The 16,133-nt window shown below is 50.2% G+C and overlaps 1 protein-coding gene across 1 annotated transcript; it reads right to left on the reverse strand.

Moving 5' to 3' along the window:
- Positions 1 to 1,856: 1,856 nt before the first annotated feature.
- LOC100339788 (developmental pluripotency-associated protein 4) lies at positions 1,857 to 3,387 on the reverse strand. The gene has a single exon (XM_051839987.3). It carries the CDS (start codon positions 3,286 to 3,288, stop codon positions 2,389 to 2,391), a length of 900 nt encoding a protein of 299 aa, XP_051695947.2. The 5' UTR covers positions 3,289 to 3,387; the 3' UTR covers positions 1,857 to 2,388.
- Between the last annotated feature and the right edge of the window lie 12,746 nt (positions 3,388 to 16,133).

Genomic DNA, 16,133 nt, shown 5'->3' on the forward strand with positions numbered 1-16,133 from the left:
AACACTCGGTCAAGTTGGATTGAATGCTGCCTCTGTACATATTCTAAATCGGGCCTAAATGTTTCTCCCTACGTAGAGACCTGCAACCTGACTTGACGTGTGAACAGATTGCCACCTACTCGTGTACCAAGCACCCGAGAGCCAGCCCTGTTCAAACAAGACACGTCAGGGCTATACCAGTCTGGCTGTGCCCCCTCATCCTGGCTGTCTGCAGGTCACTTCCTTGTCCCTGGCTAGAAATACAATTTTCCCAGGTGGTGGAGCAGGGCTTTCTGAGCGCTTCTCTGATCTGAACCGCTGCTTGACTCACAAGCCATAACTAAAGCTGAGACTTGCAAACTTTGATTTCTTAGAATTTTCTCTTTCTACACATCATTTAAACCTGCCACACACTGGCCCAGCCTAGTGTTTTGTCATTTCCAGCCTGTTTAAAGTATTAATTCTATATATTTTGCACATTTAAAATATTTATTTGAAAGGCAGAGTTACAGACAGAAAGAAGGAAAGACAGAGACGGAGAGAGAGAGAACTACTGGTTCACTGTCCAAATGACTGCAATGGCCAATTGGAACCAGCACTCTGCTATGCGATGCTAGTGTTGCCAGCAGCGGCTTAACCCACTGCACCATGGTACCAGCCCCATGGCACGTGCACACACACACACCTCACAGGTATCCAGTGGGGTCTTCACAAATTCATGGAAAATGTGTATTATGATAAGTCATGCATGAATTTTAAAATTTCTGCCTCCAAATAAACTTATCTTTTAATTCCATTTTTTCCAAAATCCTTTTTAAGTACTTTGATTACTAGTTTTTACCTGTCTATCTCCATTACCAGACTGTGAACTGAAATAGCGATTGTGCCTTTTTATCTTATTAGGCAAAACATTTTGCACATAGTAGGTACTTCAGAAATGTGCATTAAAATTGAATGCAAATAGGGATGGCATTGTGTCAACATCCCATATGAGTGCTAATTCAAGTCTTTTTTTTTTTTTTTTTCTGGTTTTATTTATTTATTTGAAGACAGAGTTACGGGGAGAGGGGGGCTGCGGAGAGAGACCTTCCATCCTCTGGTTCACTTTCCAGATGGCTAAAACAGCCAGAGCTGGGGCGTCCTGAAGCCAGGAACCAGGAGTTTCTTCTGGGTCTCCTACATGGGTGCAGGAGCCCAAGTACTTGAGCCATCATCCACTGTTTTCCCAGGTTCATTGTCAGGGAGCTGGATCAGAAGTGGAGCAGCCAGGACTTGAACCAATGCCCATATGCGACACTGGTGCTGTTAAGTAGTAGCTTTACCAGCTATGCCACAGTGCTGGCCCCAAATAATAAATAAATCCTTTTTAAAAAATAGATTTAATTATTTGTCTCTCTTCCTTCTGAAAGTATTCTGGGAGCACAGGAGGGAGAGGAGGAGTGGGGTCTGGAGAAAGAACACATCACATTAGCAGAATCAAGCAGCAGGGAACATTAGTAAATGACCTTGGGTATAACCAGACAACATAGCAGAACACGAGCTTTCTCCCCAAATGATGCATAATCCCTCAGAGAGCAAAGAAACTCGTTAGTCATGTTAACATGTATGAAATAATTCTGAATGCCAGGATGCACAGTGGCCATTGTTTACTGTCATCATACCTGACACATAGTAGGAAGTTGGCAGGTGAAAGCTAGAAAGAGATCTCTGTCCTGATCCTGACTCAGTTCTTTTGGCTCTTCTGTCACCACTTGGCCCCTGTCTGTTCTAGGCACTATTGCTCACACAAAGAGAGGGTGAAAGGGCTGAAGGGGATAAACAATACTGTGAAACAAAACAGAATCTACAAGCTGGATTTAGTTTTCTAATGGAAGCAGTTGAGTAACGCTGCATGCTAACCCAGACAATATGACGCATGATCTCAGTAGGCAGAATTACGAAGAGGCAACAGGTTGAGCTCAAGAGCCTATATGCTCTCGTGGACTATTTGCTGAATGGACAGGAAACCACTGCTTCAGCTATGAACTTCCTTTGCTGGTGACAGAGAAAAGAACCACAAGATGGGAGACCCCACAGGCCTGTTTGGAGTACACAAACACAAACGGACACAGTCTTGTCTTCCCATGATAGGAAGTGCAGGATGATCTCCGGGTGCTTGATGCTCACAACCATCACAATGGACTCAGAGATGCCCTTGTTGAGGGTGTTGGTGGCCCAAGAGGTACCTTTGCAAAGTTGCTTGTAGTGACGTGACCAGTAGTTCTTGATGAGGTAGGTCTGTGAGGGGATGGGCCTTGAATTTACATCATCAGTCATGGCTATGGTTCCGCAGGCTCCCTACTCCTCAAGAACTTAGATGATGTCAAAGAAGGAAGCAGAAGCTGTAAATGTCCTTTAAATCCTGATATTCTAGTCCCATTGAAGGCTTTTTGATAAGATTTTATTCCTGTGGACACACTCGGGGCACAGCATATTGTCCTCCAGGTATGGGGGTGGGAAATTACTTGCAGGAAGCAAGAAGAGTGCACTCAATCTTCCTTTTTTCTTCTCAGGAACCCAGGCTTGTCCTGCATGAAACTGCAGCTGAACCCAACCATGTGTGTTTGCAGGGAGACTTTTCCCATGGACCACACACCATCTGTCACCGGAGGCCTCTGGGGGTGTTTCCACTGCCTTCCTCTTCCCAGCACCAGCGACAATTCTGGCCCAAGAGGCCAGCACAGCCTCTGGGGCAGAAGTTGTCACCTCAACTGTATTCACGTCCTCCAGGAGCACAGGTACGCCCTCCTGGAGTGGAGGAGCCACTTCAGGGGGGTCGGTCCCCGCGGAACACACTGTTTTCTTAGCACTTTCCTGGGATGTTTCCTCTTTGCCCACCTTTGATTTTATTTGTAAGGATGTTTTGATCTTGACCTCCTTTGCTGTGCTGGGAATAGCCTGTAAACAAGGCTTCTGGTGTGGGTAAGCATATTCACATAGTCGCTTATACAGATCTATTTTCGGGCCTTTAGTGCTTAACCTCAGCTTTTGACCCCAGGCCCGCAAAATGTCTCTGTGAACCAGGTCGATGGGTGGCAGATCTACAGGTAACGGAGGAATTGGTACCTTCTTCCGAGGTTTTGGGTTGCCATCACACTGTCCCCTTTCCTTAGGACAGGCAACTTTATCATCTTTCATAGATCTTTTTCGTTTGTTCCCCTCCTTTTCTGATGTTCTTGGTAAAGATGTGCTTGGTTGAGTTAAGGCCCACTGTTCTTCTTCCCTCGACCATCCTGTGGCGGTTCTCTCCTTGCCTCTAGAATTCTCCATACTTGGAAGACAAATGAAGTTGATAAAAAGAAAGGTCTTTTCACTTCCACGATGGTCCCTAGCCTAAGAGTGCTCTTCCTAATTCAAGTCTTAATTGCTCTGCTTCTGATCCAGCTCCCTGCTAATACACCTGAGAAGGTAGTGGAAGATGGCCCGAGTCCTTGGGCCCCTGCACCCATGTGGTAGAGGGCCCATTGAAGTTCCTGGCTCCTGGCTTCTGCCTGGCCCAGCCCTGGTCATTGCTGCCGTTTGGTGAGTGAACCAACGGATGAGGATCTGTCTTTGTCTCTGTTTTTCAAATAAATAAAATTGAATGAAAATACAGTATTGTCTACCTAAAGCCAGGCATTGGAATTAGCTTAAGTTGGGGGAGGGGATGGGGAAAATGCACTATTTTTAAAAGGTTTTTAAAACATAGTCAAGTATACCTTGTGTGAGTGCAGCCTGTTGAAATCCTTGCTTAGTGTATACTAAGTTGATCTTCTGTATATGAAGGTAATTGAAAATGAAAACTCGATGAAGGGCGGGATGGCAGAGGGAGTGGGAGAGGGGGGGCCGCAGGAGGGAGGGAGGTTGGGGGAGGCACAACAATACAAAAGTTGTACTTTGTAAATTCACATTTATTAAATAATAATAAAAAAAAACATAGTCAAGGGGCCGGCGTTGTGGTGCAATGGGTTAATGCCCTGGCCTGTGACGCCAGCATCCCATATGGGTGCCGGTTTGAGTCCTGGCTGCTCCACTTCCCATCCAGCTCTCTGCTATGGCCTGAGAAAGCAGTGGAAGATGGCCCAAGTCCTTGGGCCCCTGCACCCGTGGGGAGACCCAGAAGAAGCTCCTGGCTCCTGGCTTTGGATCGGCGCAGCTCCAGTGTTGCAGCCATCTGGGGAGTGAACCAGCAGATGGAAGACCTCTCTCTCTGTCTCTAACTCTCTCTGTAATTCTGTCATTCAAATAAGTAAAATAAATCTTTTTTTAAAAAAGTAGTCAATGAATAAAATCTGAAGAATAAACACTTTCCTAGGTCCCATCCAGATCCTTTAAATTAGAATTCCTGATTGTGAAATCTTTGAATCTGTACTTTTCGTAACCTCCCCAGTGGTTCTTATCCAGCTTATCTGGCCTTGGCTGATGATTGCTTTGAAGAATCTTTGCCCTAAAGTAAGAAGAAAACCTAGGAAGAAAGGCCCCTTATATTACAAAGCAACTGTGCTAAAGGAATTCTAAAGACCTCTTCTGCTCCCCTCCCCTCCCCACAGTGGGGCATCAGGATAGGGACGAGTGCCTCCTGTGAGCTCCACCACCTTCGGCAGAGATCATGTCCCAGAGTACCAGGGACTGAGCCATGCTAGGGCACGCAGACCTGAGCAGCGGGGACCACCAGGGGAGCGCGTGAAGAACAGTTATTGTGGAGGGATAGGGAGACTAGAAACCAAACCAGACTTTTCAACCAAATGCTTGGCTTTGAGTACTGAAAGAATTCAAACCCTTGGGAAAGTTATTAACAAACACAAAGCCAGACATTAGGCAATAATTCTCTGAGCCGCCTCTGTCAGATGCATTATTTATAAGGCGGGAAATACATTTTGTGTATTTTTCTTCCTAGATATTCAATAAAAACCACAAGGCAAACACAGTTGCTCCCAGTGTTTGTTCTCCGGCACCGGCAGCCTCACATCACTCTCCACTGGCTCCTTTCAGTCCTCCACCAGCCAGAAGTCTGGCTGTCTGACCACTCCCAAGAACCGCCCAGAGGCAAAGACCCTCAGGGCAGGGGAGGGGCTTGTGGCTCATCTGATGGAGCCCCCTTATTTTACAGAGGAAGGCAAAGCTCAGAGATGGAGAGTGATATGCTGGGGTCACCATCGAGGCAGTGGTGAGGCTGAGACAATGGCTCAGAGTCCAGGGCTCTGAGCGGCGCTTGTACTACCTCGGAGACTGGATGTTAAGTTATTTCTGGGGAAAAGGTCTTTGGGTTTCATCAGATTTGCCAAGGGGTCTGTGGCCCGCAGAGAGCGTTAAGAGTCACTTTCCAGAAGTGTCTGTCTCGCCAGCACTCCTCTCCTCTCCACGGCCCTTGCTCCACACCCCTCCCCATCACGTGCGCCCCGTCTTCCCAGCTGTGCTGCCAGCTCTAGGGTGATCTGTCTTCTGTGCTGCTGCCAGATGGTTCTTTGTGGAACATGCGCCTGCCTGCATCACCGCTGCTGCAGTCGGGACGTTCAGCCCCAGACCCCATGCAGGAACTTAAGCCCCAGAGGTCCTGAGAGGGTGGAAACTTAACTCAGTGACGGTGTGAAGAGGTGAGAAGTGATTAAGATGTGATGAGCTCATTAGGATCGCATTCCCAGGACCGAATCATGGTGGCTTTCTAAGGATAAAGACATCGACAGATGGTTCACTGCGTGTCTCCTGCCACGTAACAACCTGTGTCACCCGGGGACTCTGACAGCAAGAACACCACCACCAGAGAACAAGCCAGCGGGGGCCACCCAATCTCAGCCAGCAAACCTCCAGAACCGAGAGCCAAAAGTCTCTCTTTTCTTTATAAAATCAGCCTGCCCCAGATAGTTTGTTCTGGCAACAAAAAGCTGGCTAATACAATGGCCCTGCCCGTAGAACTGTGCCACCAGGATAAAAACTAAACAAAAGGAACTCACAAAGTCCTTGTTAGCATTCCCCTTGTGGTCTCTGCAGCCTCCACACTGCTCCTCCCACTGTGAGGACTGAGCCTCAGAAGGTGATCTGCACCCTCATCAGTCAAGCATCAAAACATGAGTTCTTTGGATGACAAAGCCATATCCTTTACCGAGGGGGGGAGCTTCTTCGTTTCTTGAACCCACTGAAGACCTGCCCACCCTGGCCATGCACATAAGCCCCTCCCTCCAGCAGAACAGGAGTCTGACGGCACTCATTCTAGCACTTAGAATTCCACTATCATCGTTGAGTGTCAATTTCATCGCAGCCACGGGGCCAAGTGCCTGGATGCACACAGGAACGAAGCGCAGCCCCCAGGGAAATCCGAACCACACCCACTAGAATGGCTACAATAAAAAAAGGATGACTGGCCGGCGCCGCGGCTCACTAGGCTAATCCTCAGCCTTGTAGCGCCAGCACACGGAGTTCTAGTCCAGGTCAGGGCGCCGGATTCTGTCCCGGTTGCCCCTCTTCCAGGCCAGCTCTCTGCTGTGGCCAGGGAGTGCAGTGGAGGATGGCCCAAGTGCTTGGGCCCTGCACCCCATGGGAGACCAGGAGAAACACCTGGCTCCTGCCATCGGATCAGCGCGGTGCACCGGCCGCAGCACGCCGGCCGCGGCGGCCATTGGAGGGTGAACCAACGGCAAAGGAAGACCTTTCTCTCTGTCTCTCTCTCTCACTGTCCACTCTGCCTGTCAAAAAAAAAAAAAAAAAAAAAAAAGGATGACAAGTGTTGGTGAGAAGGAGGGGCGTGGGCACCCTGCTCCCCCGCTGCAGACGGGAAGGTAAAATGATGCCCTGGAAGCAGTCTGGCGGTTCCTGCAAGGATTAAACAAGAAGTTACCCCGTGACCCAGCAATCTCCCTCCTAAAGGTCTAGCCCAGAAAACTCAGTGTGAACGCTCATCACAGCACGTTCCCAACAAGCCGAGAGTGCAAACCACCCAAACACCCTGCAGCTGATGAGCAGCCAGGAAAACGCTGCGGCTCTGCAGCGTGAAATAGCATTCGGCAATAAAAAAGGGGGAAAGAGCGATGCGTGCCACAACACGACACAAGGACCTCGCCGACGCCATGTTGAGCCGGACATACAGACCGTGTGTTACGCGATTCCACCTACACACGACGCCCAGAATAGCCAGACCTACAGAGGTACAAAGCTGATGCATGGTGGCCCAGAGCTAGGGGAGGGGCCAGAGCATCGCCTGTCAGAGGGAGCATGGCTGTGACCGTGCTCTCACGAGTCTATGTGTGTGCCCAAGACACCTGATTGCACGCTTGCCATGGGCAGATTGTATGACCTGTAACCACACCTGCAGTCCAGAAAACACCGCACAGCCCCACTCTCAATGAGCCCTTAGCCCTGGCAGCCCCGAGGGGGACTCATCCCACCCAGTTTGCCCAGGATTTCCCAGGTTTAACACTGAGGGCAGCTGGTCACCCTCCTGAAACCTCTGTCCATCTCCTCCTGTCCCCAGCAGGGACTGCAAGGTCAGAAGGCAACAGACTCACTACACTCCTGGCCTGGTATTCTGCATTCAGATGTAGACATGATACTGACCAGAAGGAGGTAGGGAAGCTCCCACCTCAGGGCCTTTGCACATCTGTTCCCTAACCTGGACTGAAAGAGGAGTCACTGGGGGTGAAACTGTGGCCAGAATCCCCTTCCCTGCCTCTCCCCCAGGAGCTGGACCAGTTGGAAGGATAAGGCAGCTGGTCCCCACTCAGCCCTGGTTTTGTAAGCTCATACCATTATTTTAGCATCACACTAGGCTCTGCCATCCCCTTGGCCCGTCTTCCTTCAAGAGCACCGTAGCTCCCAGCCTCTCAGCCAAGCCACTCCCTTGGCAAGGACAGGTGCTTTCCATAGAGCAGATCCCGAAGGTTTAGTGGCCTTTGGTCTTCCTGAAACACGTGTAATCACCTCACGTTTCTATGATCCGGATTCCAACGTGTCAAACGCAGTCCCGCCCAGCTCCAGTGCCTCTAACTGCTGATGGCAGCTGACTAGGAGGGAGCCTGTAGATCTCATCAGCTGGCCAAAGTCAAGGTCTGCCCCCGTCTTGCAGGCAGGACTGTCCTGCAAGGAGGGAAATCACTTGAAGGTTGCTCTCTTTCTTTAAAGATTTATTTTATTTATTTGAAAGACAGAGTTACAGAGAGAAGTAGAGATAGAGAGAGAGGTCTTCCATCCACTGGTTTACTCCCCAGATGGCCACAACGGCCGGAGCTGTGCCGATCCAAAGCCAGGAGCCAGGAGCCAGGAGCTTCTTCTGGGTCTCCCATGCAGGTGCAGGGCCCCAAAGACTTGGGCCATCTTCTACTGCTATCCCAGGCCATAGATCCGAGAGCTGGATTAGAAGAGGAGCAGTCGCGATTAGAACCGGCACCCATATGGGATGCCGGCACTTCAGGCCAGGGCTGTAACCCACTGCACCACAGCGCCGACCCCGGTTGCTCTCTTTCTATCACCTTTCAACAATAAGACCACTTTCACAACCAGCCTCACACTGGCCACAGCCCCTGGGAATTCCCTGTGAACAGGCCTAGTGTCACCGAGGGAATATAACATCTATGGTGCATATGCAGTGGCCAGGGGATTTTAACAGGCATCTTACAGTCATGTCACCACCCTGCTCAGAACCCTCCATAGGCCTCCCACTCTCTTTAAAATCAAATCCTGGGGCTGTGGGGAAGCAGGTAAAGTTGCTGCCTGCAGTGCCAGCATCGCATATGGGCGCTGGTTTGAGTCCTGGCTGCTCCACTTCCCATCCAGCTCTCTGCTATGGCCTGGGAAAGCAGTAGAAGATGGTGCAAGTGGCTCCAGCCATTGTAGCCACTTGGGGAGTGAACCGGATGGGAGACTTTCTCTCTCTCTCTCTGTGCCTCTGCCTTTCTGTAACTCTGCCTTTAAATAATAAATGTTAAAAAAAAAAAAGAAAGAAATCCTGAGGCCTCTCCATGACCTCAACCCTGGCTGCTCTCCCAACCCTGTGTCCTGCCAGCTGTGGCCCCTCCAGCTCCAGCCACCCTGGTCTACACATCTTCTTGATCATGGTAGACACTCTCCTGCCTCAGGACCTTTGCACAACTGTATCGTTCATGCACAGTATTGTTCCCCCACATTCCTGTCTCTCTCCCTCTCTTCCAAATGTCTACTCAAATATCACCTCCTCAAAGAGGGTGCCCCGACCTCCCCTTCACTGCATTGCTCTAGCTGGCTTTACTTCTCTTCACTGGATGCGTCATTACGTCACATATTTCTGTGATTGTTCCTCTCCCTCTCTGCTCCCTGAAGCACAGACTCTGAGTGTAGGGACACTGACCATTCTGCTGGGTGTTGAATCTGACCTGGAGTGGTGCCCGGTGCAGGTATTGCAGGTGCTCGCATAGCAGGTACGGGGTGACCACGGTTATCCTCTCTCCTTCATGAGGTGGCAGTCACTCTATGGCCACTTCACAGATGCAGAAACCGAGGCTCAGGAAGATGACACTGCCAATCCAAAATCATGTCACGAGTAAGTGGCGCCAGAACCTCTCCTGTGCCAAACGCCACGTTCTTCCAATTCCGCCACGTTGCCTCTCTCCTGCAACACAGTTCTCTGCGGAGTTGTGTGGGCCAGAGCTTAGGTAGAGACACCTGGGGGGCAGTGAGGAGCCGCCGCCCTCCTTCTCCACCTCCGGTTCCCAGCTCATGCTTTGCCGCATTGAAACCAGGGCAATGCCAGCTGAAAACACTTACGGATTCCAAAGCCAGGACTGCGCCATGTGTAGCATCAAGGCAAATTCTACCCCACGGTGGAAGCCGCTGTGGGCATGGAAATGTAAAAACCTGTCTCAAGGTGACAATCCTACCATTTGGGGCTCAACTCCTTTTTGGCAGAAAACTACAAATTGATAGAGAATTGAATGAAGCATTAGCGTGACCTTCACAGCCAACCAAAGTCAATGTACGTCCTGGTACGACACTTCAAAGAAGATCCAGAAAATCAATCTGCTGTTTATTACTTCACAGAGTCATGGACACTGTGTGTGGGCGTATTTCTCAGAAGATTAAGAGAATCAGGAATACAACGATCCTGGAGTTTCACTAGAGCAGAAACCAGCAAACATTTTCCCATAAAGGGCCTCACAGATATCTTAGACTCTGCGGCTACACCATCTCCACAGTGACTGAGCTCTGCCGCTGTGGTGTGAAGACAGCTACAGACACTATGGAAACAAGGAAGCATACTAGACTGTGTTACGCTATACATAATCTGTGTTCCAATAAAACTTTATTCACAAAACAGGTGGTGGGCCAGACTCAGCCTGCAGGCTGTATGTCAGTTGCCAGCTGCTGATGTGGACCAATATGCTTCCGTGACAAAGGAAGAGACTGAGACGTGCAGAGCTGGAGTGACTTTCTATTTCCCTCTCTTGTAACTGGCTGTGACAGCCAAATATTTTTTAAAATTTAATTAATTTATTTATTTGAGAGGCAGAACTACAAATATAGAGAGGGAGAGACAGAGGGAAAGGTCCTCCATCGCTGGATCACTCCCCAAATGGCCCCAATGGCCAGAGCTGGGTTGATCTGAAGCCAGCCAGGAGCTTCTTCGAGGTTACCCATGCAGGTGTAGCATAAGCACTTGGACTATCTTCCACTGCTTTCCCAGGCACATTAGCAGAGAGCTAGATAGAAAGAGAAGCCAGGGCCGGCGCCGCGGCTCACTAGGCTAATCCTCCGCCTAGCGGCGCCAGCACACCGGGTTCTAGTCCCAGTCGGGGCACCGGATTCTGGCCCGGTTGCCCCTCTTCCAGGCCAGCTCTCTGCTGTGGCCAGGGAGTGCAGTGGAGGATGGCCCGGGTGCTTGGGCCCTGCACCCCATGGGAGACCAGGAAAAGCACCTGGCTCCTGGCTCCTGCCATCGGATCAGCGCGGTGCGCCAGCCGCAGCGCGCTGGCCGCGGCGGCCATTGGAGGGTGAACCAACAGCAAAAGGAAGACCTTTCTCTCTGTCTCTCTCTCTCACTGTCCACTCTGCCTGTCAAAAAAAAAAAAAAAGAAAGAAAGAGAAGCCGGGACATGAACCGGTGCCCATGTGGGATGCCAGTGCTGCAGGCGGAGGCTTAGCCCACTACACCACAGTCAAATATTTATTAAGCATGTCTCACATCCAGGCTATTACAAACACAGGAGAGGCCAAGATCCAGAAAACAGAGGAGGCGTTTGGGGTGAGATTGCCCAGAATTCGCATTCCAGTAAGGGTAGCAGGTAGTAAAATAAGGAAACGAATGAATGAGAGAATGAGAGAATGCAGACAAGCAGAAGTGCTGTGAGTACAATGAAGGCGGGCCCGTGTGGCAGGAGGCAGTTTGGGGCATGACAATGGGTGAGGAGGGATCCCCAGGAAGAGGTCGAGCCAAGCCAAAGTGCCAAGCTGGCACCCACGGGAAGATCATCTCTATTAAGCACTGCATGCAAACTTGATCTTTACGACGATGGGGAAACTGAGGCAGATTGCTCAAGGAACAGCTGGTGGTTTCCAAGCTGGTCCTCTCTGGCTCAGAAGTGTGGGCTCTTTCCTTCACACCAGTGCTTCACAGGGAGATGGCTCAGCAATCCCCTATGGGGTTTCAAACACCATCTCCGTCTCTCGTGTTTGGTTTGGGGCCCAAGCGGGTATTAAAATGCAGATGGGATTTAACTAGATATTGCAGCATCAAAAACTGCTTTGATGACCTCATGCTTGAAATTATTTCATTTTGCACTTTAAAAATTAAACCATGGGTTTTTTTTTTTTGAAACTAGTTCATATTTTATTTCTAAACAAAATAAGAGAGAAGGTTTCAGGCTACTACTTGAAGCAACTCTCTGCAAACAGAACCTTCATGAATAATATTTATCCCCACCAAATGAAAATCCAAAATGAAATGCACTTTTTTCTTTTTCATATTGGTTTTTAAAGTCTAAGCAACTAAGTGTCACATTGCAATTTTGTACAGTTCAGTGTAGCTCGCTGATGCGATCAAGGGGCTGGTGTTGCAACCAGGTCTCCTTGTCTTTTGGAATTTCAACATGTGCATTCATTATGCTTCCTGTCTTCAACCTGCGGCCCATGGGGAGTAAACACAGACTGTGGCCCATCGCAGGAGTGGTTTCAACACTGGGGAGCATCCACACGCACCAGAGCGGTGAGCAGTGTTTTGGTGGAAGAGAGACCTTCGTACACACCCCTTCCATTTGCACCTGGATTGCTCCACTGTTTCTCTTAGGGGAACCAAGTGTTTACATTATCATTCTGTTCATCGACTGTCCTGAGCTAGAAAGGAAGACAGAGTGCTTGGCTGTCTTGAATGAGAAGGTACAGCCCAACTGTTCACATCCAGGTCCCCAGGGTGGTGAGGGAGGCCCCCAGGTACACAGTGGGAGGAAGCCCTACTCCCAGGGTAGATCCTCCTGTGTCTCGCACCTTACCTGCCTCACGTGCCTCCCCCTGGGCCTGGCCCTGCCACACACACACACACACACACACACACACACAGCCACTCAGCCTTTCCATGAGACGAGGCCTTCCAAACCAGGGCTGAATTTCCCATGCTAGGCCTGTGAGGCTGCTGGGGCAGCTGGATTGAGTGTGGCACAAGCTTGGCTTGTGTTTGCTCAAGTTTGTCTGATGCTGTATCTGAAAGTATCTTTTATTTTTATAATACCTTAGGTGGTAACAAAACACTTTCCCTTTTTTCCTTCATGAAATACTCCCTTTATCTTTCTTCAAAGGACTGTGAGAAACTCAAAACAACAGGTGTCCCTGACGGCGGCTGAAGCTCCCCAGTGGCTGAAACCAGTTTTCAAATTAAAGAGCTCTTGAGCCAGACGGGATTCCCAGAGATGTCTGCGTCCAGCCTCGCACCTGCAGCCCATCGCAGCTGAGCTCCTGCATCTCCGACTCAGTGGCCGGAAGCTGGGCAGACCCAGCGTGGCAAAGCTGCTTGCTGGTTACAGCACACACGCAGGTCTGCAGCACTCCACACGCAGGAGCTAATATCTGCCCTCTGCGCGCTACATGTGCTGGGAAACCTGAATGAAGGCGTTGAGGGGTCAACGATGTGGTGTATGGGTAAGGCTACCTACTGCCTGCAGTGCCAGCATCTCATATGGATGCTGGTTCGAGTCCCAGCTGCTCCACTTTTGATGCAGTTCTCTGCTATGGCCTGGGAAAGCAGCAGAAGGTGGCCAAAGTCCTTGGGCCCTGCACCCGCATGGGAGACCCAGAAGAAGCTCCTGGCTCCTGGCTTCAGATCAGCCCAGCTCTGGCTGTTGCAACCATTTGGGGAGTGAACTAGTAGATGGAAGCTATCTTTCTCTCTCTGCCTCTACCTCTCTGTAACTCTTTCAAATAAATAAATAAATCTTGAAAAATAAAAGGCATTGACACTACAAAACAGAAGACTTTTCTTCACTCTCCAGGACCACTGGAACTTCAGCAGCCTTTCTTTATCGTCTCAGCAGTCAGTGGTGTGGGGAAAGCTGGAGTTACCTGTAAATCCTTCTCCTATTGCATATTTGTCTTCTGAAAGCAGACAGAACCATATGCAAGTCCTAACACTCCCATTACTAGCTGTGGGACCTTAGGTGAGTCACCTAAGCTCTCTGAGCACCTGTTTTCCTAACTATCAAATAAGAATGCAGCATCTACCTCAAAGAGCCGTTGTAAGAACTGAGTGAAAACATGAGGCCAGCACTGTGGCACAACGGTAAAGTCTCTGCCTGCAGTGCCTGCATCCGAGTTCATGCCCCAGCTGCTTCACTTCCAATTCAGCTCCTTGCTAAGGGCCTGGGAAAAGCAGCAGAAGATGGCCCAAGTGCCTGGGCCCCTGCCACCCACATGGGAGACCCAGAAGAAGCTCCTGGCTCCTGGCTTCAGTCTGGCCCAGTCCTAGCCATTGCAGCCATCTGGGGAGTGACCTAGCAGATGGTAGATCTATTTTTCTCTCACTCTCTCTCTAACTCCTCCACACTCAAATAAATAATCTTTAAAAAAAAAAAAAGAATTGAGTGAAACCATTCATATAATGCACATGGCACAGTGTCAACAGATGGTATTGTTTTAAGATTTATTTTAATTTATTTGAAAGGCAAACCGACAGGGAGAGAGGGAGACACCTAGACAGAGAGAGCGTCCATCTGCTGGTTCACTTCTCGAATGGCCACAATGGTTGGGGCTGGGCCAGGTTGAAACCAGGATCCAGGAACTCCATCCAGGTCTCCTACATAGGTAGCAGGAGCCCAAGGATGTTTGCCATTATCTGTTGCTTTCCCAAGTACAACAGCAGGGAGCTGGATAGCAAGTAGAGCAGCCGAGACTCGAACCGGTGCTCTAATAAGGGATGGTGGCGCTGCAGGCGGCGATTTAACCTGCTGCGCCATGATGCCAGTGCCTCTGCCCCAAGGTGGTATTGCTAATAAACAGCTTTATTTCAAAAACAGAACTTAATTCACTAAAGCTCCATTTCATCTTATTCTTCTCTGGAGTCAGCACTCCCGTTGCCTCTAACCATTCCCAATTCTCTAATCACTCTTTTTCAAACCAGTAATTCCTGGGTCTTTTGACGCCCTTTGTCCTTTTTTTTTTTTTTTTTTTTTTTTTTTTTTTTTTTTTTTGACAGGCAGAGTGGACAGTGAGAGAGAGAGACAGAGAGAAAGGTCTTCCTTTTTGCCGTTGGTTCACCCTCCAATGGCCACCGCGGCCAGCGCACTGCGGCCGGCGCACCGCGCTGATCCAATGGCAGGAGCCAGGTACTTATCCTGGTCTCCCATAGGGTGCAGGGCCCAAGCACCTGGGCCATCCTCCACTGCACTCCCTGGCCACAGCAGAGAGCTGGTCTGGAAGAGGGGCAACCGGGCCAGAATCCGGCGCCCCGACTGGGACTAGAACCCGGTGTGCCGGCGCCGCAAGGCGGAGGATTAGCCTAGTGAGCCGCGGCGCCAGCCGAATTCAGTAACATTTCAATCTGCACTGAAGTTCCCCGTGATTCTGCACAATTTCAAGAGGTTCTGAGTCTGACCTGCAGCTCCCTCCCCAGAGAGTCCCTCGCCCCAGTTCTGAGCATCCCCCTAGCGCCCCCACCTCCTGGCGAGATGCAGCCCTTTCTGCAGGTTCTGGGTGCTGAGGCCATCTGCCTGGAGGGCTCTGCACAGACAAGGCGCAGGCAGGCCAGGGCATCTGGGAGGAGCCTGGGATTTGAGCAGCACTGAATCAAGCTGAGGAAAAACACACCTCATCACCATGTGAGCCTGGCAGAACAGAAGCCCCATGACCGACAGCAGACTTTCACAATGCCAGGCCCCGATGATCAGAGATCCGAGAAGAGACCTTTGCAGCTGCCAAAGGGAGAGGCAGGACTCCTGGGCCAGTGGGGGTGGGGCGGGGGTCACACCCAGGACCTGGCAGTGGCAGGTGCCTTGAGGATAACACAAAGATCCCAGTGGACGGGTGCAGGAACCCTCCCCACACCGACGATCCCCCTCTTGGGAGAACCACCTTGCTGATGAGATACACCTGCCTTCTTCACAGAGCAGCTGTGGAGAGCAAGCTGGCAGCATCTCCACCACGGCCGCAGCGCACCCCCTTCATTTGTGGGCCCTGGATTTGCCATACTGTGAGTTCAGACCAGAGTCCAGCTGACAGACCCCCTAGCACCACCCGGGACAGGCGACTGCAGTCAGAACGCAGCGGGATGGCCCCTCAGCTGCCCAGGGGTCACCTGATCCTCTGGGCCTGCGTTCCATCACTCACAGAAGGTGGCTAATAGTAGCTGGGACTACGTGCAGTTTTGAAATGCATGCTGCATTTCTTAAATTAAAAAATTAAAATACTTATATATTAGTTTCATTACAACCTAGCAAAGCACATAATCGAAAGTCATTCTTGTTCACAACTGCTGTTGGCTGTACTGTGTTGTACTGCTTTGTTGTACTGTGTTGGTTGTACTGTTTTTCAACTGTGCCATTTGCAAGCATGCAGAAGAATGCTAGCATCGAATGGGTAAATGGTCAATAAATGCATTTGGAATGAAAAAAAAAAGTGGATAATTCTCGCCTCCTGGACTTGAGTTGTGCATGAAATGAGGTAATACATGTAAGCTGTCTGGCACACAGTAAACC

This window comes from Oryctolagus cuniculus, chromosome 1 (assembly GCF_051225735.1).
Source record: "Oryctolagus cuniculus isolate XC-2025 breed Fujian yellow rabbit chromosome 1, ASM5122573v1, whole genome shotgun sequence".
NCBI lineage: Eukaryota > Metazoa > Chordata > Mammalia > Lagomorpha > Leporidae > Oryctolagus > Oryctolagus cuniculus.